Source organism: Bufo gargarizans, chromosome 2 (genome assembly GCF_014858855.1).
Source record: "Bufo gargarizans isolate SCDJY-AF-19 chromosome 2, ASM1485885v1, whole genome shotgun sequence".
Taxonomy (NCBI): Eukaryota; Metazoa; Chordata; class Amphibia; order Anura; family Bufonidae; genus Bufo; species Bufo gargarizans.
The window spans coordinates 128,926,701-128,950,787 of NC_058081.1; the positions used below are offsets into that span (position 1 = coordinate 128,926,701).

The 24,087-nt window shown below is 44.1% G+C and overlaps 1 protein-coding gene across 2 annotated transcripts in view; it reads right to left on the bottom strand.

The window, feature by feature from the left end:
- Positions 1-24,087, bottom strand: part of NTRK3 (neurotrophic receptor tyrosine kinase 3) — a 774,406-nt gene that overhangs the window by 82,387 nt on the left and 667,932 nt on the right. For both annotated transcript variants that reach the window (XM_044279460.1, XM_044279461.1), the window contains one exon: positions 6,686-6,858. In XM_044279460.1, the coding sequence (XP_044135395.1) occupies positions 6,686-6,858 (173 nt within the window). The remainder of the gene's footprint in view (positions 1-6,685; positions 6,859-24,087) is intronic.

Below are 24,087 nucleotides of genomic sequence, written 5' to 3' on the forward strand. Positions count from 1 at the left end.
CGTGAAAATCGCAGCATGCTCCTCTTTGTGCGTTGCAGTGCGATAATCCACGCAACGCAGGCCCCATAGAAGTGAATGGGGTTGCGTGAAAATCGCAAGCATCCGCAAGCAAGTGCGGATGCGGTGCGATTTTCACGCACGGTTGCTAGGAGACGATCGGGGTGGAGACCTGATCATTATTATTTTCCCTTATAACATGGTTATAAGAGAAAATAATAGCATTCTGAATACAGAATTCATAGTAAAATAGCGCTGGAGGGGTTAAAAAAATAAAATTTAACTCACCTTAGTCCATTTGTTCGCGCTGCCCGGCATCTCCTTCTGTCTTTATCTTAGCTGTGTGTAGCAACAAGGACCTTTGGTGACGTCACAGTCATCACATGATCCATCACATGATCTTTTACCATGGTGATGGATCATGTGATGATCGGAGTGACGTCACCACAGGTCCTTGTTGCTACACAAAGCTAAGATGAAGACAGAAGGAGATGCCAGGCTACGCGAGCAAGTGGACTAAGGTGAGTTAAATTATTTTTTTATTTTTTTTAACCCCTCCTGCGCTATTTTACTATGCATTCTGTATTCAGAATGCTATTATTTTCCCTTATAACCATGTTATAAGGGAAAATAATACAATCTGAAGAACACTGATCCCAAGCCCGAACTTCTGTGAAGAAGTTCGGGTTTGGGTACCAAACACTCGCAATTTTTCTCACGCGAGTACAAAACGCATTACAATGTTTTGCACTCCCGCGGAAAAATCGCGGGTGTTCCCGCAACGCACCCGCACATTTTCCCGCAACGCCCGTGTGAAAGGGGCCTAAGAGTTGGATCTGTTGACAAATAATGTCCATATAAAAAGGGGTTTTCTTAGTGTAACAACCCCATTAATTCAGTTATTGGTCACGTTTAGGCCGAATGCACGCGGTCGTTGTTCATGCCCGTGAGCGGTCCATGGAACCGCGGCCTGGATTCCTGCTGATTGCAGGGGCGCACGGCTTCATGGGTTGCTATGACGCCGTGCGCTCCCTGCTGCCGCCACAGTACAGTAATACACTGGTATGATCTATACCAGTGTATTACTGTACTGCGGAGGCAACAGGGAGCGCACGGTGTCATAGCAACCAATGACGCTGTGCGCTCCTGCACTCAGCAGGAATCCAGGCCGCGGTTCCATGGACTTGCATTCGGCCTTAGAGATAAGCAAAGTATTGGAAAATTCGATTTGATTGTTTTGCGGACTTTTACTAAAAAAATTGCTTTGTGACAATATACTTTGTATATGTAAGTAGAGGCTACAATGACAGGGAACGGCGTTATTGTACCCCTCAGATGCCATGCTCATAGCTGATCGCGGCATCTGACATTAACAGTACAGTCTAAAATAAAAAATAAAAAAAAAAAAAATCATACTTCCCTGTTTCATTTGATCATGCAGAGCCGGCCATAGGCATCTTAGGCTACTTTCACACTAGCGTTCATAGGTCCGTTCGTGAGCTCCGTTTGAAGGAGCTCACGAGCGGACCCGAACGCCTCCATCCAGCCCTGATGCAGTCTGAATGGAGTGGATCAGCTCAGACTGCATCAGTCTGGCGGCGTTCAGCCTCCGCTCCGCTCGCCTCCGCACGGACAGGCGGACAGCTGAACGCTGCTTGCAGCGTTCAGCTGTCCGCCTGGCCGTGCGGAGGCGAGCGGATCCGTTCAGACTTACAATGTAAGTCAATGGGAACGGATCCGCTTGAAGATGTCACCATATGGCTCAATCTTCAAGCGGATCCGTCCCCCATTGACTTTACATTGAAAGTCTGAACGGATCCGCTCAGACTACTTTCACACTTAGAATCTTTTCTAAGTTATTAATGCAGACGGATCCGTACTGAACGGAGCCTCCGTCTGCATTAATATGATCGGATCCGTTCAGAACGGATCCGATCGAACGCTAGTGTGAAAGTAGCCTTAACAAGATGGTGACATTTTGCACTCAAACAGATGACATATGTTTTTTGTTTTGCTTTTAACCACAAAGCACGAGGAAATTTGGCTTTGCGGCTAATCAAATTTTCCCACTTTGTGGATTTCGATTCTCTCAACACTATTCACATTCCAAAAATGCTTCACATTTGCAGAATTATCACAAATTAAGATGTGCCTTGCTGTCTATATGAATATGATGCATACAGCCAGGAATTAATTACTATGTTTGGAATAGAAAATGGGGGTTATACTATTTTTTAAAGAAACTGTTTTCATTAAATAGAAATGTATTTACAAATTATGTAAAAACCTCAGAGCAGTGTAATAATGTTACAGCTTCTTGTGCAATTATGTAAGTGCTTATCATTCAAAACAAGGAAAATATCAAGGGTCCAATTTACTAAATACCAGCACGGAACACTCGTAATTATTTGAAGAGGTAAGTACCACTCCATAACAAGTTTAAAAACATGATTTCTGTGTAATAGGAGAATACCATCAAAGCAAGCATGCTCAAGCCCTTTTAATTATCTGTTCAGAGAAGTTTTAATATTCTGCAAGGTGAATTCCAATCATGAGAATTCAAGATAATGTTGTAAATCAACATTATTACTGTGCCAATTGTATTATTTTGACAAATACACAATCTGTTGCTTGGTGGCCACAAGCAATTTTCACTGCAAGAGATATAAGAGAGTTCAGACATCAGGAATAACAGGTAAGTAGGAGACAGATATTTGATTGCTGAAGATCTCATCAATTGGACTCCCTTCCATTAATAACGTGGGGTCAAATGTCCCTTGCTTCTCCTCTCTGCATCCTTCCCCAAAGTGAGAAACCACTTGAACAGGGACAAGTGTAAAGTATATGCACTACCACTCCATTCAATATATATTGGACTGATGAGGACAGTCAAGCTCTGAACTCAGCTCTCTCTGTCAGTCCCAATTATTTTGAATGGAGCAGCAGCACATACAAGTCCTTCTCAAAAAATTAGCATATTGTGATAAAGTTCATTATTTTCTGTAATGTACTGATAAACATTAGACTTTCATATATTTTAGATTCATTACACACCAACTGAAGTAGTTCAAGCCTTCTATTGTTTTAATATTGATGATTTTGGCATACAGCTCATGAAAACCCAAATTTCCTATCTCAGAAAATTAGCATATTTCATCCGACCAATAAAAGAAAAGTGTTTTTAATACAAAAAAAGTTAACCTTCAAATAATTATGTTCAGTTATGCACTCAATACTTGGTCGGGAATCCTTTTGCAGAAATGACTGCTTCAATGCGGCGTGGCATGGAGGCAATCAGCCTGTGGCACTGCTGAGGTGTTATGGAGGCCCAGGATGCTTCGATAGCGGCCTTAAGCTCATCCAGAGTGTTGGGTCTTGCGTCTCTCAACTTTCTCTTCCCAATATCCCACAGATTCTCTATGGGGTTCAGGTCAGGAGAGTTGGCAGGCCAATTGAGCACAGTAATACCATGGTCAGTAAACCATTTACCAGTGGTTTTGGCACTGTGAGCAGGTGCCAGGTCATGCTGAAAAATGAAATCTTCATCTCCATAAAGCTTTTCAGCAGATTGAAGCATGAAGTGCTCCAAAATCTCCTGATAGCTAGCTGCATTGACCCTGCCCTTGATAAAACACAGTGGACCAACACCAGCAGCTGACATGGCACCCCAGACCATCACTGACTGTGGGTACTTGACACTGGACTTCAGGCATTTTGGCATTTCCCTCTCCCCAGTCTTCCTCCAGATTCTGGCACCTTGATCTCAGAATGACATGCAACAGTCCAGTGCTGCTTCTCTGTAGCCAAGGTCAGGCGCTTCTGCCGCTGTTTCTGGTTCAAAAGTGGCTTGACCTGGGGAATGCGGCACCTGTAGCCCATTTCCTGCACACGCCTGTACACGGTGGCTCTGGATGTTTCTACTCCAGACTCAGTCCACTGCTTCCGCAGGTCCCCCAAGGTCTGGAATCGGTCCTTCTCCACAATCTTCCTCAGGGTCCGGTCACCTCTTCTCGTTGTGCAGCGTTTTCTGCCACACGTTTTCCTTCCCACAGACTTCCCACTGAGGTGCCTTGATACAGCACTCTGGGAACAGCCTATTCGTTCAGAAATGTCTTTCTGTGTCTTACCCTCTTGCTTGAGGGTGTCAATGATGGCCTTCTGGACAGCAGTCAGGTCGGCAGTCTTACCCATGATTGCGGTTTTGAGTAATGAACCAGGCTGGGAGTTTTTAAAAGCCTCAGGAATCTTTTGCAGGTGTTTAGAGTTAATTAGTTGATTCAGATGATTAGGTTAATAGCTCGTTTAGAGAACATTTTCATGATATGCTAATTTTTTTAGATAGGAATTTTGGGTTTTCATGAGCTGTGTGCCAAAATCATCAATATTAAAACAATAAAAGGCTTGAACTACTTCAGTTGGTGTATAATGAATCTAAAAGATATGAAAGTCTAATGTTTATCAGTACATTACAGAAAATAATGAACTTTATCACAATATGCTAATTCTTTTAGAAGGACCTGTATACTTGACTGCTGCCCCATTCAAACTCCAGCAACAGGGAACTCAGCACCTCCTTCTAGTGATTAATGGTGACCCCTGCCATTGAAACCTCAGTGATCAGACACTTATCACCTAATCTTGAGACATTCTATTTAATGCAATTTGCAGAGGAGTAATTTTAATGGAGTAGTCCCACAAGACACATTTATTTTACCTTTAGAACCTGTCAGACAGATTATAAAAGAGTGGGGGCATAAGATCAATTGGGGGGGGGGGGCATGACTGTTAATGGTTTTTTGCAAATAGTCAAATAAACAAACACCCTCAAATCTGTTAAGAGACAGCATATGCTTATCCTCCTTTTCAATGAAGATTAGTGGACCCTCATGTTTGACAACAGTAGGAGTCCCATTCTTACTTTTACAATACATTCAGTCTGATTAACAAGTTATATTTGACTCTTCAGCCCCAATGAAAACTCTTCAAAAGAACCTACAGGTATGGGTAAAGAAGTTGTCTACAGTTTTACTATTAATGGCCCATCCTCAGGATAGGCCATTAATATCTAATTTACAGGAATCAGAACCTCAGAAATCAGCTATAGCGCTGGTAGCAGTTTCATTTACTGTGAAATCAATGGCAGCAGCACTTCAGTATCCCCCTGTATCCACTAAACAGTGTAGGGAGCTACCCTGATTCTGATTTGTGGGGCTCCTGGGTACTGGACCTTCATTGATCAGAAATTCATGGCCTATCCTAAGGCTAGGCCATTAATAGTAAAATATCGAACAACTCCTTTAAATTTCGCAGAAAATGGTTAGGACATGTTATGGGTTAGACTACTTTCGCACCTGCGCTCGCTGCAGATCCGTCTTGTATCTGCACAGACGGATCCGCACCGATAATGCAAACGCTTGCATCCGTTCAGAACAGATCCGTTTGCATTATTCTTTCAAAAAAAGGTCTAAGTCAAAACAGATCCGTCCTGACTTACATTGAAACGGATCTCACAAGCAGACCCAGAAACGCCAGTGTGAAGGTAGCCTTAGAAGCACTTTGCAAACAATCTCAGGCTACTTTCACACTAGCGTTCGATCGGATCCGTTCTGAACGGATCCGATCATATTAATGCAGACTGAGGCTCCGTTCAGTACGGATCCGTCTGCATTAATAACTTAGAAAAAATTCTAAGTGTGAAAGTAGCCTGAGCGGATCCGTTCAGACTTTCAATGTAAAGTCAATGGGGGACGGATCCGCTTGAAGATTGAGCCATATGGTGACATCTTCAAGCGGATCCGTCCCCATTGACTTACATTGTAAGTCTGGACGGATCCGCACGCCTCCGCACGGCCAGGCGGACACCCGAACGCTGCAAGCAGCGTTCAGCTGTCCGCCTGTCCGTGCGGAGGCGAGCGGAGCGAAGGCTGAACGCCGCCAGACTGATGCAGTCTGAGCGGATCCGCTCCATTCAGACTGCATCAGGGATGGACGGAGGCGTTCGGGTCCGCTCGTGAGCTCCTTCAAACGGAGCTCACGAACGGACCTATGAACGCTAGTGTGAAAGTAGCCTCATTCAATAAAGGCAGAAAGATACAAACCCTAAATGTAATTCAATAAAACAAAAATTCCCATTGCAAACTTCATGAATACTTAGATTTCTTACTATCCTTCGACCTATCAGTCATGGAAGGATAAAATCACCCAGAGACATGAATATGTTGCTAGAAGAGGGAAATACAGGTGCTGTGACGGATGCATCCATGCATCTATAGTGACAATAAAATACTATCTGAAATCTGTTCCAACAGCCAACTAGTTTATCAGATAGATATATGCAGTGACATTTTTCCCTGCAGTTTGTTCTGATCATGAGCTCTTACAAGGTATATGGGTCTCTAAAGGACCCCATACACATCATGCTACTGTCAGTCGAAGTTGCCATTTTTTGTGGGGTCGACTGACAATCTTATGTGTATTGGGCTCTCCTAAGTCTCCTTAAAAATGAAGTTGGGGAAGAAAATGATCAGGTGTTTTGAATTTCAAAAGCCAATCCTTCTGTTCTCCATGGGGATAAATCACAGCCAAATTATCTGGCAGCATTGTTCTTCCAGCTCCTTATTGAAAATGTATGTCAACAGCTGCATAACTGTATTGTAGAGTCAATATGCTGCAGCTTAAAATAACATACCTTAGGAACTTGTTTAGATCCCCATGCTTCATATATTCAAACACCATGATAAGTGGATCTCCATCACCACACACACCATAGAACTTGACAATGTGGTCATGCTGTAGGTTTGTAAGAAGTTCTGCTTCTCTTTGAAAGTCTTTACGTGCTGACATTGTAGGGTCTTTCAAAGCCTAAAAATACAAAAGATAAAATAAATCTGTCCATAGGATGGTACAGGTACTATACAGTAATCTAACCCCCACCACCACTACCAGCAGTTGGTTGCAGTCTTGCTATTTATTTCAATCAAAGACAATGCTCGAAGACTGCAACTAATATCATATTATGAAATTACTATATAACATATGAATTAATGTGGTTTTCTTATTTTAATGAAAATTTTACTTTTCACTTAAACAGTCCCAAAATCATCAATGTGCATATGTCACTTTTCAATGTTATAAGAAGAATGTTAAATTGGTGGCTCTCAGAATTAAAATGTACAGTATATAAATTTTGTATAGTATATGTTTTGATAAAAATGCCATTGAAGCCAACCATGCTACAAAAACACAAGAAAAAAAATACAAAAAACGCTAAATGCAGTACATGTAGATTTTATACTGTTTAACAAAAGATTTAAAAGGGGTATTCCCATCACAGACAATGGGGGCATATCGCTTGGATATGCCCCCATTGTCTGATAGGTGCGGGTCCCACTTCTGGAACCCGCACCTACAATCAGAATGGAGCGGGGAAATGAATGGAGGGTGCACTGAGAATGTGCAGCTGCCCTCTATTCATTTCTATGGGGCGCCAAAAATAGCCGAGCACTGACTTGGCTATTTCCGTCTGCCCCTAGAAATTAATGGGAGCAGGGGCCGCGTGTCCCCAGTGCACTCCCATTCACTTCTATGGTAGCAGTGGGGAGCAGCCCTTGATGGTGGACGGACCCTGGCAAATCTGGGGTCCTACAGCTACAGCTCTCCTTAATCCGTTCTAGTTGTAGGTCCCAGAGGTGGGACCCGCACCTCTCAGACAACGGGGGCATATCCTAGGCATATGCCCCCATTGTCTGTGATGGGAATACCACTTTAATGTCTTGTTACACCATGTTTTGGTCAAAATAAAGAAAAACTATGAAAATATACAGGAAACCATGTATGTAGGTGAAATTGTTATCTTCACTAAAGATTAGGTTTCATTCCAAGAACTAACGGGCAGCCATATGTGTTAAAGCTGCCAAAGCAAAACAACTTGATGCTCTTTTGCAGCTCATTAATACCTTAAGGACCCTGCCATTTTTCACCTTAAGGACCAGGAAATCTGACATGTGTCACTATACATTTGTGGTGATATCTTAAAAACACTTTTACTTATCAAGGGCCAATCGGAGATTGTTTTCTCGTCACATATTGTACTTCATGAAAGTAAAAAATTTATAAATAATGCCAAATTTACCCAAAATTTTAAAACAAGACTTAATATTTATTGCCCTAATTTTGTAGTTTACAGAAACACCCCATATGTGGTCGTAAACTGCTGTACGGGCAGACGACAGAAGGAAAGGAACGCCATATGGTTTTTGGAAGGCAGATTTCACTGGGATAATTTTAAGCTGCCATGTTACATTTGAAGACCCCCTGATGCACCCCTAGAGTAGAAACTCCAAAAATAGACCCCATTTTGGAAACTACGGGATAAGATGGCAGTTTTGTTGGTACTATTTTAGGGTACATATGATTTTTGGTTGCTCTATATTACACTTTTTGTGAGGCAAGGTAACAACAAAATAGCTGTTTTGGCAATGTTTTTATTTTTTATTTACAACGCTCATCTGACAGGTTAGGTCATGTGGTATTTTTATAGCGCAGGTTGTTACGGACGTGACGATACCAAATATGACAAAAAAAATGTTGTTTGTTTAAGTTTTACAGAATAAAGCATTTTTGCAACAATTTTTTTTTTTTCTGTCTGAATATTCTGAAAGCCATAGTTTTTTTGGGGAACTGTCCTATGTAGAGGCTATTTTTTTTCGGTATGAGATGACAGTTTGATTGGTACTATTTTAGGGTGCATATGACTTTTTGATCGCTTGCTATTACACTTTTTGTGATGTTTTAGTGTGTCCATATTCTGAGAGCCATAGTTTTTTTGTTTTTGGGGGGGATTGTTTTAGGTAGGGTCTAATTTTTATTTTTTTTGCGTGATGAGATTACGGTTTGATTGGTATGATTTTGGGTTGCATATGACTTTTTGATTGCTTGGTATTACACTTTTTGTGATGTAAGGTGACAAAAAATAGCTTTTTTTGCGCCGTTTTATTTATTTATTTTTTGTTACGGTCTTCACCTAAGGGGTTAGTTGATGCAATATATTTTATTCAGAAGGTTCTTATGGACGCAGTGATACCTAATATGTATATTTTTTTTATTTATTTACGTTTTACACAATAACAGCGTTTTTGAAACAAAAAAAAATGATGTCTTAGTTCAATATTCTGAGTGCCATTTTTTATTTTTTTTTGGGCAATAGTCTTAGTTAGGATTTCATTTTTTGCAGAATAAAATGACGATTTGATTTGGGGTGCTTATGATTTTTTGATTGCTTGCTATTACACTTTTTGTTATGCAAGGAAACAAAAAAATTGCTTTTTTGACATTGTTTTATTTTTTTATTTTTACAGTGTTCACCAAAGGGGATAGGTCATGTTATATGTTTATAAAGCAGGTTGTTACGGACGTGGCAATGCCTAATATTTATAAGTTTTTTTATTTATTTAAGTTTTACACAATGATATAATTTTTTTAAACAAAAAAAAACTTTTTAGTCTCTCCATAGTCTAAGAGCCATATATATATATATATATATATATATATATATTGGGCCGATTGTCTTAGTTAGGGCTCGTTCACACTCCGTAGTGCTTCTATAGTTTTCCGTTCTTCCGTTCCGCACCGTTCCACACCGTTCCGCACCATACCTAACCTTTCCGCATCTCTAGATTTGTGGACCCATTAAAATTAAATCGCAAAAGTGGGGGGCAGAGCCTGCGCCTGAGCTGAATGGCCGTGTGAAGCAGGAGCTCCGTTTGATAAAGTGCCCTTTCAGCTTCTAATTCCGCCTGTCTGGTCCAAATATGGTGAAGATTGGAGGCCCTGAAACGAGACACTCCAAAACGTCTGTAAACAGCGGCTACATAGAAATATTAATAAAGAAAGCCGCCTCTTCATATGCGAACAGGGAATCTAAGATGGCGCCGGTGTCTCCACACGCAGCCAGTTACAAGCAAGACCTCTCAAGGCGCACAGGGAGGTGAGGAAGAACCCGATACCCTCCCGATATCCCGCTCCTACCTTAGAGATGCCCTGTCCTCCACCTTGGCTTCTGCCTTAGAACCGCTAAGCGCTGATATAGGAGCCATAAAACAAGATGTCCACCACATAGGGCGCAGAGTCGAAAAGCTGGAGGACTCGCAAACAGCACTGCTAGAGCACCAAACGGCCGTTGTACAAAAGATACAAGCAGTGCAAATTAATATTCATTCACTTTACAACGCATTAGAGGACCAGAAAACCGCGGAAGGTGCAATAACCTGCGCTTTAGAGGAAAACCTGAAGCGGTTGCACTGAGAGATATCCCTAATACAGTAGTGCAGATTTGCCTTTCCCTCCTGGGTCCTGATTCTGTGCATGAAGTTCTATTAGAAAGAGCCCACAGAACTCTGAAGCCTAAGCCAGCTCCTACAGCACCCCCTAGGGATGTTATTTGCAAGTTCTTGAGCTTTCCAGTAAACAAAGCCATCCTTACCAAAGCAAGAGATTTACAATCTGTTAAATGGGATGGACATGATATCCTTGTCTTCCAAGATCTAGCTCAGTCTACCCTGAAGAAAAGAGGAGCTCTAAAGCTGTTAACAGATTGGCTCAGGGGAAAGAACAATCCCTACAGGTGGACATTTCCTTTTGGACTTTCCTTTGTATTCGAGGGTCGCAGGATGTTCATCACGTCATACCTAGATCTTGACCAAGTGTATGATCATCTGAGAATTGGGCCACTGGACATTCAGGATTGGGACCCTGTGCAAGATCTCGCTGGACTGCCAGTCCTCCCTCCAGTAGAATCTTGGAACAAACAGCTTACTCCTTCACAACAAAAAGGCAGAAATGGAAACCAGAAATCTACTCCCAGAAGGCTGCCGTTAGGAGAATAAGAGAATATTGTCTGGGTGAATTCTTGCACATGTTTTATTTCAGGCATTCATACCTATTGCTAACATGCCTCCTCTTCTTCCTAAGATATCTACCTCCCGTTATCTCCTTTTTCATCTCTTGATCTTTATTCCTCCTGTGGTCTCGTTAGACCATTAACTCAAAAAAGGGCACTGAAACATGTTTTCACTACCCCCCACCTATATACCACTTTACTATCCTACCAATCAGTGAATTTCTCACTTTTACTGTACTTTACCACAATCTAATATTGCAAAGATTATTGCATATGATAATGTGGTGTTGTCATCACAGGTTAAGGTTGTTCATGACTGTTTATAGTTCATGTAGATGTCTCACAGGTTACACCATTAGGAAACATCAGTTTGGGAAAATTCTAACCATAACTGAGAATGATTTCTGGTGTGCTGATGTATTCTTTCTGCCTAAAACATTTAAAATGCCATTGTTCAGAAATATCTCTATAAACCTCACCCACATTATGATACGATGGCTGACCTAAACATAGCCTCTTTTAATGTCAAAGGCTTTAACGCCCCATCCAAAACATGACAGGTTCTCTCATATTTGAAAAATAACAACTGTTCTATCCTTTTATTGCAAAAAAACACATTTTAAATTCATTCACTACCTCTCACTCCAATTACCCTCTTTGGTTTCACTGTGGCTCAAACTCCTCAGCTTCAAGAGGTGTGAGCGTGGGTTTTAGGAAGGAGATACCTTTCCAATACTGCTCTCATATTCAAGATCCAGATGGATGATACATATTAGTAAAGTGCATCATTTCGAACCATGTTTACACATTTATTCATGTCTACGCCTCAAACACTAACAAACGGACTTGGTTTGAAAACTTCTTCCCAATTATAGAAACTTTCAAAGAGGAAATAGTTATTGTGGGAGGAGATTTTACTCTGACCTTTGACCCCTTGATTGACTCTACATTTCAAAAATCTGCCCTCTAACACAAGGCCCTTAAAGGGACTCTGTCACCAGTTTCTAACCCCCACTTTTAAAAATATTGTTCTGTCCATGGAGCCCTTGTGATTACTAAGGTGTTGTTATAAGCTAAATCTGCTGGCTCGTTTTGATAAAAAAACGTTTTATCTAACCTGTAGTTAAGGTGCCCAGGGCGTTTCTCATGGCCTGAAGATGCCGCCCGCCGCCGTTGGTGCCCAGCTCCTCCTCTGCTCTCGTCAGCGCCGCCTGAAAATCATAAGATACTCCTCCGGCTCTCCCTCACTCTCCCCTCCTTCTTTTCTAAGATCCCGCGCGTGCGGCAGTGTTCGCGTTATCGGGAGGTTGAGCGAAGTGCGCATGCGCACTTCGCTCAATGAGGCTGAACCGAAAAGTCCGCACGGGCGCATCAGGCACAGGCCTGTGCGCACGCGCGGGATCTTAGAAAAGAAGGAGGGGGGAGTGAGGGAGAGCCGGAGGCGTATCCTATGATTGTAAACCCTCCACAAAAAAAATCCATACCAAAATACCATTTTTCCAGTTTAAGTGAACTTCGTGCGGATTTAAAAAGTTCTTTCTACACTCACAATATGAATTTTCTGCTCACGGAGATAAAGCCTCAAAATTTATGATGAACAGGATTAAAAAGAGAAGAGCACACAACTATATTAGTAAGATTATTAAGTCTGATGTAGTCTTGAGCGCGAATATTCGAATATCAATTTTTTTTAGCGAATATCGGCACATCCTAATTCGCGAATATTTCGAATATAGTGATATAAATTCAATATTTTGAATATTTTTTTTTTATTGTTATATTTTTTTCTTTCCCACTTCCCTAAAGTTGTTCTTACCTGTCCTTAGGATTCCTGACTTCCTGGCTGCTCCAGTCAGTGCCCGTTGCCGCTTCTGCCGTCTTCCGTGCTCATGGAGCGTCCCCATCACCATGGGAACGTCTCCATACTAGAATGTACTGTCGGATTTGAGAATTAAGTTGAAATCCCAATTCGATTAATTCAAGTTATAATAATCGAATTGCGATTTCAACTTGGAGCTGGTTTACTATGGTTGGCTTAGTAGAATTAGCGAATATGTCGAATGTATTTGTCATATTCCTCAAAACGAAGATAACGAAGTATTCTCCATCTTCGTTTTAGCTACCTATTCGTCAACTTCGCTAATTCTAGCAATCAAATAGGAAAGTTGACTATAGAGACAGCTGTTTTTAATTCGCTATGCGATATTATTATTTTTTTCTTATTCTTATAAATAGAATAATTATAATAATTATCAAGTATTATAATTATTCTATTTATTTAAAAAAGCAAAGTAATATAATCGCATATCGAATTAAACTTACCTGTCTCTATAGTCAACTTTCCTATTTGAAATGATTGCTAGAATTAGCGAAGTTGACGAATAGGTAGCTAAAACGAAGATGGAGAATACTTCGTTATCTTCGTTTTGAGGAATATGACGAATACATTCGCCATATTCTACCAAGCCAACCATAGTAAACCAGCTCCAAGTTGAAATCGCAATTCAATTATTATAACTTAAATTAATCGAATTGTGATTTAAACTTAGCGCTGCTATATTCCATATTAGGCTAGAATTAATGAATATGGAATATAGCAGTGCTAAGTTGAAATCAAAATTTGATTATTATAACTTGAATTAATCGCATTGCTATTTCAACTTGGACCTGGTTTACTATGGTTGGCTTGGTAGAATTAGCGAATATGACGATTGCATTCGTCATATTCCTCAAAACGAAGATAACAAAGTATTCTCTATCTTCGTTTCAGCTACCTATTCGTCAACTTCGCTAATTCTAGCAATCAAATAAGAAGGTTAACTATAGAGACAGCTGTGTTTAATTCGCTATGCGATTATATTACTTTTCTTTTTTTTTATAAATAGAATCATTATAATAATCAAGTATTTAACTATTCAATAAAAAAAAAAGCAAAGTAATATAATCGCATAGCGAATTAAACTTAGCGGTCTCTATAGTCAACTTTCCTATTTGATTGCTAGAATTAGCGAAGTTGACGAATAGGTAGCTAAAAACGAAGATGGAGAATACTTTGTTATCTTCAATTTGAGGAATAGGATGAATACATTCGACATAGTTGTCATCTTCGCTAATTCTAGATATCAAACAATAGGAGAGTAGCCTTAAGTTAAAATTGCAATACGCGATTATTTAAAACGCATATTAATCGCGATAACTATTCTTTTGAATATTTGCGAATTTCGTCGAAATCGAATATGGCACCTGCAGCTCATCACTAGTCTGATGGCACTCAAGTTCTGACAACAAAATAAATAGCTCAACAGTTCCATGAGTTCTATCAAGCCCTTTACAACATTCCCCAGACACAATATGAGGTAGATTCCCCACCCACCCTACATCCTATAAAAAAGTTTCTTCAGCCTATCCATCTTCCTATGTTAGATGAATCTCAGAAAGAAACACTAAGTTTTCCCTTTTCACCTAAAGAGTTGTCCTTAGCTATAAAAAAATCTGTCTAAGGGTAAAGCCCCTGGTCCAGATGGACTTCCAGCTCCCCAACATTATCATGGTTCGGACGCAAAAACATGGTCATGTCTTTAGTTCTCCCTAGACTTAATTACCTCCAACAAGTGCTGCCCCTTCCTATCCCGAAAAACTACTACGATGCCCTGACCAAACAAATTAGATCCTTTATATGGGACAAGAAAAAACCTTGGATTGCCATATCAGCCCTTCAGAGACCTAGGTCTTTCAGGGGGAATAAGGCCTTCCAGCTCCCCAACTATATAACAGAGCAATCCTTTTGACGAGGGTCTTAGATTGGTTTAGGCAACCGCCTCACAAATCCTGGATAGCGATGGAAACTTTTCAATCAGGGTATACATTTAGGGGTCTATTAGTTGACACTCATAATTAGTGATGAGTGGCAGGGGTCATATTCGAATTCGCAATATTTCGCGAATATTTTATAGAATATTTGGTGAATATTCGCAAATTCGAATATTCGTTATAATTAGAGTTGAGCGAACACCTGGATGTTCGGGTTCGAGAAGTTCGGCCGAACATCCCGGAAATGTTCGGGTTCGGGATCCGAACCCGATCCGAACTTCGTCCCGAACCCGAACCCCATTGAAGTCAATGGGGACCCGAACTTTTCGGCACTAAAACGGCTGTAAAACAGCCCAGGAAAGGGCTAGAGGGCTGCAAAAGGCAGCAACATGTAGGTAAATCCCCTGCAAACAAATGTGGATAGGGAAATTAATTAAAATAAAAATTAAATAAATAAAAATGAACCAAAATCAATTGGAGAGAGGTTCCATAGCAGAGAATCTGGCTTCCCGTCACCCACCACTGGAACAGTCCATTCTCAGATATTTAGGCCCCGGCACCCAGGCAGAGGAGAGAGGTCCCGTAACAGAGAATCTGTCTTCATGTCAGCAGAGAATTAGTCTGCATGTCATAGCAGAGAATGAGGCTTCACGTCAGCCACCACTGCAACAGTCCATTGGCATATATTTAGGCCCAGCACACACACAGGCAGAGGAGAGAGGTCCCGTAACAGACAATCTGGCTTCATGTCAGCAGAGAATCAGTCTGCATGTCATAGCAGAGAATCAGGCTTCACGTCAGCCACCACTGCAACAGTCCATTGGCATATATTTAGGCCCAGCACCCAGGCAGAGGAGAGAGGTCCCGTAACAGAGAATCTGGCTTCATGTCAGCAGAGAATCAGTCTGCATGTCATAGCAGAGAATGAGGCTTCACGTCACCCACCACTGCAACAGTCCATTGGCATATATTTAGGCCTAGCACACAGGCAGAGCAGAGAGGTCCCGTAACAGACAATCTGGCTTCATGTCAGCAGAGAATCAGTCTGCATGTCATAGCAGAGAATGAGGCTTCACGTCAGCCACCACTGCAACAGTCCATTGGCATATATTTAGGCCCAGCACACAGGCAGAGCAGAGAGGTCCCGTAACAGACAATCTGGCTTCATGTCAGCAGAGAATCAGTCTGCATGTCATAGCAGAGAATCAGGCTTCACGTCAGCCACCACTGCAACAGTCCATTGTCATAAATTTAGGCCCAGCACCCAGGCAGAGGAGAGAGGTCCCGTAACAGACAATCTGGCTTCATGTCAGCAGAGAATTAGTCTGCATGTCATAGCAGAGAATGAGGCTTCACGTCACCCACCACTGCAACAGTCCATTGGCATATATTTAGGCCCAGCACACACACAGGCAGAGGAGAGAGGTCCCGTAACAGAGAATCTGGCTTCATGTCAGCAGAGAATTAGTCTGCATGTCATAGCAGAGAATCAGGCTTCATGTCAGCCACCACTGCAACAGTCCATTGGCATATATTTAGGCCCAGCACCCAGGCAGAGGAGGGAGGTCCCGTAACAGACAATCTGGCTTCATGTCAGCAGAGAATTAGTCTGCATGTCATAGCAGAGAATCAGGCTTCATGTCAGCCACCACTGCAACAGTCCATTGGCATATATTTAGGCCCAGCACCCAGGCAGAGGAGGGAGGTCCCGTAACAGAGAATCTGTCTTCATGTCAGCAGAGAATCAGTCTGCATGTCATAGCAGAGAATGAGGCTTCACGTCACCCACCACTGCAACAGTCCATTGGCATATATTTAGGCCTAGCACACAGGCAGAGCAGAGAGGTCCCGTAACAGACAATCTGGCTTCATGTCAGCAGAGAATCAGTCTGCATGTCATAGCAGAGAATCAGGCTTCACGTCAGCCACCACTGCAACAGTCCATTGGCATATATTTAGGCCCAGCACACACACAGGCAGAGGAGAGAGGTCCCGTAACAGAGAATCTGGCTTCATGTCAGCAGAGAATCAGTCTGCATGTCATAGCAGAGAATGAGGCTTCACGTCACCCACCACTGCAACAGTCCATTGGCATATATTTAGGCCTAGCACACAGGCAGAGCAGAGAGGTCCCGTAACAGACAATCTGGCTTCATGTCAGCAGAGAATCAGTCTTCATGTCATAGCAGAGAATCAGGCTTCACGTCACCCACCACTGTAAGAGTCCATTTTCATAAATTTAGGCCCAGCACCCAGGCAGAGGAGAGAGGTCCCGTAACAGAGGATCTGGCTTCATGTCAGCAGAGAATCAGTCTGCATGTCATAGCAGAGAATCAGGCTTCACGTCAGCCACCACTGCAACAGTCCATTGTCATAAATTTAGGCCCAGCACCCAGGCAGAGGAGAGAGGTCCCGTAACAGAGGATCTGGCTTCATGTCAGCAGAGAATCAGTCTGCATGTCATAGCAGAGAATGAGGCTTCACGTCACCCACCACTGCAACAGTCCATTGGCATATATTTAGGCCTAGCACACAGGCAGAGCAGAGAGGTCCCGTAACAGACAATCTGGCTTCATGTCAGCAGAGAATCAGTCTGCATGTCATAGCAGAGAATGAGGCTTCACGTCACCCACCACTGCAACAGTCCATTGGCATATATTTAGGCCTAGCACACAGGCAGAGCAGAGAGGTCCCGTAACAGACGATCTGGCTTCATGTCAGCAGAGAATCAGTCTGCATGTCATAGCAGAGAATGAGGCTTCACGTCACCCACCACTGCAACAGTCCATTGGCATATATTTAGGCCTAGCACACAGGCAGAGCAGAGAGGTCCCGTAACAGACAATCTGGCTTCATGACAGCAGAGAATCAGTCTGCATGTCATAGCAGAGAATGAGGCTTCACGTCACCCACCACTGCAACAGTCCATTGGAATATTTTTAGGCCTAGCACACAGGCAGAGCAGAGAGGTCCCGTAACAGACAATCTGGCTTCATGTCAGCAGAGAATCAGTCTGCATGTCATAGCAGAGAATGAGGCTTCACGTCACCCACCACTGCAACAGTCCATTGGCATATATTTAGGCCTAGCACACAGGCAGAGCAGAGAGGTCCCGTAACAGACAATCTGGCTTCATGACAGCAGAGAATCAGTCTGCATGTCATAGCAGAGAATGAGGCTTCACGTCACCCACCACTGCAACAGTCCATTGGCATATATTTAGGCCTAGCACACAGGCAGAGCAGAGAGGTCCCGTAACAGACAATCTGGCTTCATGTCAGCAGAGAATCAGTCTGCATGTCATAGCAGAGAATGAGGCTTCACGTCACCCACCACTGCAACAGTCCATTGGCATATATTTAGGCCTAGCACACAGGCAGAGCAGAGAGGTCCCGTAACAGACGATCTGGCTTCATGTCAGCAGAGAATCAGTCTGCATGTCATAGCAGAGAATGAGGCTTCACGTCACCCACCACTGCAACAGTCCATTGGCATATATTTAGGCCTAGCACACAGGCAGAGCAGAGAGGTCCCGTAACAGACAATCTGGCTTCATGACAGCAGAGAATCAGTCTGCATGTCATAGCAGAGAATGAGGCTTCACGTCACCCACCACTGCAACAGTCCATTGGCATATATTTAGGCCTAGCACACAGGCAGAGCAGAGAGGTCCCGTAACAGACAATCTGGCTTCATGTCAGCAGAGAATCAGTCTGCATGTCATAGCAGAGAATGAGGCTTCACGTCACCCACCACTGCAACAGTCCATTGGCATATATTTAGGCCTAGCACACAGGCAGAGCAGAGAGGTCCCGTAACAGACGATCTGGCTTCATGTCAGCAGAGAATCAGTCTGCATGTCATAGCAGAGAATGAGGCTTCACGTCACCCACCACTGCAACAGTCCATTGGCATATATTTAGGCCTAGCACACAGGCATAGCAGAGAGGTCCCGTAACAGACAATCTGGCTTCATGTCAGCAGAGAATCAGTCTGCATGTCATAGCAGAGAATCAGGCTTCACGTCAGCCACCACTGCAACAGTCCATTGTCATAAATTTAGGCCCAGCACCCAGGCAGAGGAGAGAGGTCCCGTAACAGACAATCTGGCTTCATGTCAGCAGAGAATTAGTCTGCATGTCATAGCAGAGAATCAGGCTTCATGTCAGCCACCACTGCAACAGTCCATTGGCATATATTTAGGCCTAGCACACAGGCAGAGGAGAGGTTCATTCAACTTTGGGTAGCCTCGCAATATAATGGTAAAATGAAAATAAAAATAGGATTGAATGAGGAAGTGCCCTGGAGTCCAATAATATATGGTTATGGGGAGGTAGTTAATGTCTAATCTGGACAAGGGACGGACAGGTCCTGTGGGATCCATGCCTGGTTCATTTTTATGAACGTCAGCTTGTCCACATTGGCTGTAGACAGGCGGCTGCGTTTGTCTGTAATGACGCCCCCTGCCGTGCTGAATACACGTTCAGACAAAACGCTGGCTGCCGGGCAGGCCAGCACCTCCAAGGCATAAAAGGCTAGCTCTGGCCACGTGGACAATTTAGAGACCCAGAAGTTGAATGGGGCCGAACCATCAGTCAGTACGTGGAGGGGTGTGCACACGTACTGTTCCACCATGTTAGTGAAATGTTGCCTCCTGCTAACACGTTGTGTATCAGGTGGTGGTGCAGTTAGCTGTGGCGTGTTGACAAAAGTTTTCCACATCTCTGCCATGCTAACCCTGCCCTCAGAGGAGCTGGCCGTGACACAGCTGCCTTGGCGACCTCTTGCTCCTCCTCTGCCTTGGCCTTGGGCTTCCACTTGTTCCCCTGTGACATTTGGGAATGCTCTCAGTAGCGCGTCTACCAACGTGCGCTTGTACTCGCGCATCTTCCTATCACGCTCCAGTGCAGGAAGTAAGGTGGGCACATTGTCTTTGTAGCGTGGATCCAGCAGGGTGGCAACCCAGTAGTCCGCACAGGTTAAAATGTGGGCAACTCTGCTGTCGTTGCGCAGGCACTGCAGCATGTAGTCGCTCATGTGTGCCAGGCTGCCCAGGGGTAAGGACAAGCTGTCCTCTGTGGGAGGCGTATCGTCATCGTCCTGCCTTTCCCCCCAGCCACGCACCAGTGATGGACCCGAGCTGCGTTGGGTGCCACCCCGCTGTGACCATGCTTCATCCTCATCCTCCTCCACCTCCTCCTCATCCTCGTCCTCCTCGTCCTCCAGTAGTGGGCCCTGGCTGGCCACATTTGTACCTGGCCTCTGCTGTTGCCAAAAACCTCCCTCTGAGTCACTTCGAAGAGACTGGCCTGAAAGTGCTAAAAATGACCCCTCTTCCTCCTCCTCCTCCTCCTCCTCCTGGGCCACCTCCTCTTCCATCATCGCCCTAAGTGTTTTCTCAAGGAGACATAGAAGTGGTATTGTAACGCTGATAACGGTGTCATCGCCACTGGCCATGTTGGTGGAGTACTCGAAACAGCGCAACAGGGCACACAGGTCTCGCATGGAGGCCCAGTCATTGGTGGTGAAGTGGTGCTGTTCTGTAGTGCGACTGACCCGTGCGTGCTGCAGCTGAAACTCCACTATGGCCTGCTGCTGCTCGCACAGTCTGTCCAGCATGTGCAAGGTGGAGTTCCACCTGGTGGGCACGTCGCATATGAGGCGGTGAGCGGGAAGGCCGAAGTTACGCTGTAGCGCAGATAGGCGAGCAGCAGCAGGATGTGAACGCCGGAAGCGCGAACAGACGGCCCGCACTTTATGCAGCAGCTCTGACATGTCGGGGTAGTTGTGAATGAACTTCTGCACCACCAAATTCAGCACATGCGCCAAGCAAGGGATGTGCGTCAAATTGGCTAGTCCCAGAGCTGCAACGAGATTTCGCCCATTATCACACACCACCAGGCCGGGCTTGAGGCTCACCGGCAGCAACCACTCGTCGGTCTGTTGTTCAATACCCCGCCACAACTCCTGTGCAGTGTGGGGCCTGTCCCCCAAACATATGAGTTTCAGAATTGCCTGCTGACGTTTACCCCGGGCTGTGCTGAAGTTGGTGGTGAAGGTGTGTGGCTGACTGGATGAGCAGGTGGAAGAAGAGGAGGAGGAAGCCGAGAAGGAGGAGGTGGCAACAGGAGGCAAAGAATGTTGCCCTGCGATCCTTGGCGGCGGAAGGACGTGCGCCAAACAGCTCTCCGCCTGGGGCCCAGCTGCCACTACATTTACCCAGTGTGCAGTTAGGGAGATATAGCGTCCCTGGCCGTGCTTACTGGTCCACGTATCTGTGGTTAGGTGGACCTTGCTACAGATGGCGTTGCGCAGTGCACACTTGATTTTATCGGATACTTGGTTGTGCAGGGAAGGCACGGCTCTCTTGGAGAAGTAGTGCCGGCTGGGAACAACATACTGTGGGACAGCAAGCGACATGAGCTGTTTGAAGCTGTCTGTGTCCACCAGCCTAAATGACAGCATTTCATAGGCCAGTAGTTTAGAAATGCTGGCATTCAGGGCCAGGGATCGAGGGTGGCTAGGTGGGAATTTACGCTTTCTATCAAATGTTTGTGAGATGGAGAGCTGAACGCTGGCGTGTGACATGGTTGAGACGCTTGGTGACGGAGGTGGTGGTGGTGGTGTTGGTGGTACATCCCCTGTTTGCTGGGCGGCAGGTGCCAACGTTCCTCCAGAGGCGGAGGAAGAGGCCGAGGCGGCAGCAGCAGAATAGGCCGAGGCGGCAGCAGCAGAAGAGGTAGCAGGGGGAGCCTGAGTGACTTCCTTGGTTTTAAGGTGTTTACTCCACTGCAGTTCATGCTTTGCATGCAGGTGCCTGGTCATGCAGGTTGTGCTCAGGTTCAGAACGTTAATGCCTCGCTTCAGGCTCTGATGGCACAGCGTGCAAACCACTCGGGTCTTGTCGTCAGCACATTGTTTGAAGAAGTGCCATGCCAGGGAACTCCTTGAAGCTGCCTTTGGGGTGCTCGGTCCCAGATGGCGGCGGTCAGTAGCAGGCGGAGTCTCTTGGCGGCGGGTGTTCTGCTTTTGCCCACTGCTCCCTCTTTTGCTACGCTGTTGGCTCGGTCTCACCACTGCCTCTTCCTCCGAACTGTGAAAGTCAGTGGCACGACCTTCATTCCATGTGGGGTCTAGGACCTCATCGTCCCCTGCATCGTCTTCCACCCAGTCTTGATCCCTGACCTCCTGTTCAGTCTGCACACTGCAGAAAGACGCAGCAGTTGGCACCTGTGTTTCGTCATCATCAGAGACATGCTGAGGTGGTATTCCCATGTCCTCATCATCAGGAAACATAAGTGGTTGTGCGTCAGTGCATTCTATGTCTTTCACCGCTGGGGAAGGGCTAGGTGGATGCCCTTGGGAAACCCTGCCAGCGGAGTCTTCAAACAGCATAAGAGACTGCTGCATAACTTGAGGCTGAGACAGTTTCCCTGGTATGCATGGGGGTGATGTGACAGACTGATGGGGTTGGTTTTCAGGCGCCATCTGTGCGCTTTCTGCAGAAGACTGGGTGGGAGATAATGTGAACGTGCTGGATCCACTGTCGGCCACCCAATTGACTAATGCCTGTACCTGCTCAGGCCTTACCATCCTTAGAACGGCATTGGGCCCCACCATATATCGCTGTAAATTCTGGCGGCTACTGGGACCTGAGGTAGTTGGTACACTAGGACGTGTGGATGTGGCAGAACGGCCACGTCCTCTCCCAGCACCAGAGGGTCCACTAACACCACCACGACCATGTCCACGTCCGCGTCCCTTACTAGATGTTTTTCTCATTGTTATGGTTCACCACAACAACAAATATATTATTTGGCCCAATGTATTGTATTCAAATTCAGCGGGATATAAATTTGAGGCCTAGTATTTAGGCGCTGGGTGACCGATATGGATTTAGTGACAGAATTAGACTTGGAAATGCACAGAAGCGTGTGTGTGTGAAGTTATTCTGAATGACCCAATGTGCACCTTGAATATTATATACCCTTTTAGGGATAGATTTCAAATAGCTCTGATATAGCAGAAACCACTAAATTATGAAATTGCTAAATTGGGAATTGTATTTCAACCCAGAACAAAAAATGTGCTTTGACGGACACTAAATAACTTTCCCAGCCACAACAGGACAGCGGTAACGAGAGATTTAGCAGGATATAAATTTGAGGCCTAGTATTTAGGCGCTGGGTGACAGGTATGGGTTTAGTGACAGAATTAGACTTGGAAATACACAGTAGCGGGTGTGTGTGAAGTTATTCTGAATGACCCAATGTGCACCTTGAATATTATATACCCTTTTAGGGATAGATTTCAAATAGCTCTGATATAGCAGAAACCACTAAATTATGAAATTGTTAAATTGGGAATTGTATTTAAACCCAGAACAAAAAATGTGCTTTGACGGACACTAAATAACTTTCCCAGCCACAACAGGACAGCGTTAACGAGAGATTTAGCAGGATATAAATTTGAGGCCTAGTATTTAGGCGCTGGGTGACAGGTATGGGTTTAGTGACAGAATTAGACTTAGAAATACACAGTAGCGGGTGTGTGTGAAGTTATTCTGAATGACCCAATGTGCACCTTGAATATTATATACCCTTTTAGGGATAGATTTCAAATAGCTCTGATATAGCAGAAACCACTAAATTATGAAATTGCTAAATTGGGAATTGTATTTCAACCCAGAACAAAAAATGTGCTTTGATGGACACTAAATAACTTTCCCAGCCACAACAGGACAGCGTTAACGAGAGATTTAGCAGGATATAAATTTGAGGCCTAGTATTTAGGCGCTGGGTGACAGGTATGGGTTTAGTGACAGAATTAGACTTGGAAATACACAGTAGCGGGTGTGTGTGAAGTTATTCTGAATGACCCAATGTGCACCTTGAATATTATATACCCTTTTAGGGATAGATTTCAAATAGCTCTGATATAGCAGAAACCACTAAATTATGAAATTGTTAAATTGGGAATTGTATTTAAACCCAGAACAAAAAATGTGCTTTGACGGACACTAAATAACTTTCCCAGCCACAACAGGACAGCGTTAACGAGAGATTTAGCAGGATATAAATTTGAGGCCTAGTATTTAGGCGCTGGGTGACAGGTATGGGTTTAGTGACAGAATTAGACTTAGAAATACACAGTAGCGGGTGTGTGTGAAGTTATTCTGAATGACCCAATGTGCACCTTGAATATTATATACCCTTTTAGGGATAGATTTCAAATAGCTCTGATATAGCAGAAACCACTAAATTATGAAATTGCTAAATTGGGAATTGTATTTCTTTTTCTTTTTTTTTCTTTTTCTTTTTCAAATTCTTTTTATTAATTTTCAAAGAGAAGGGACATTACAAATAACAAATAACAAATCGCAG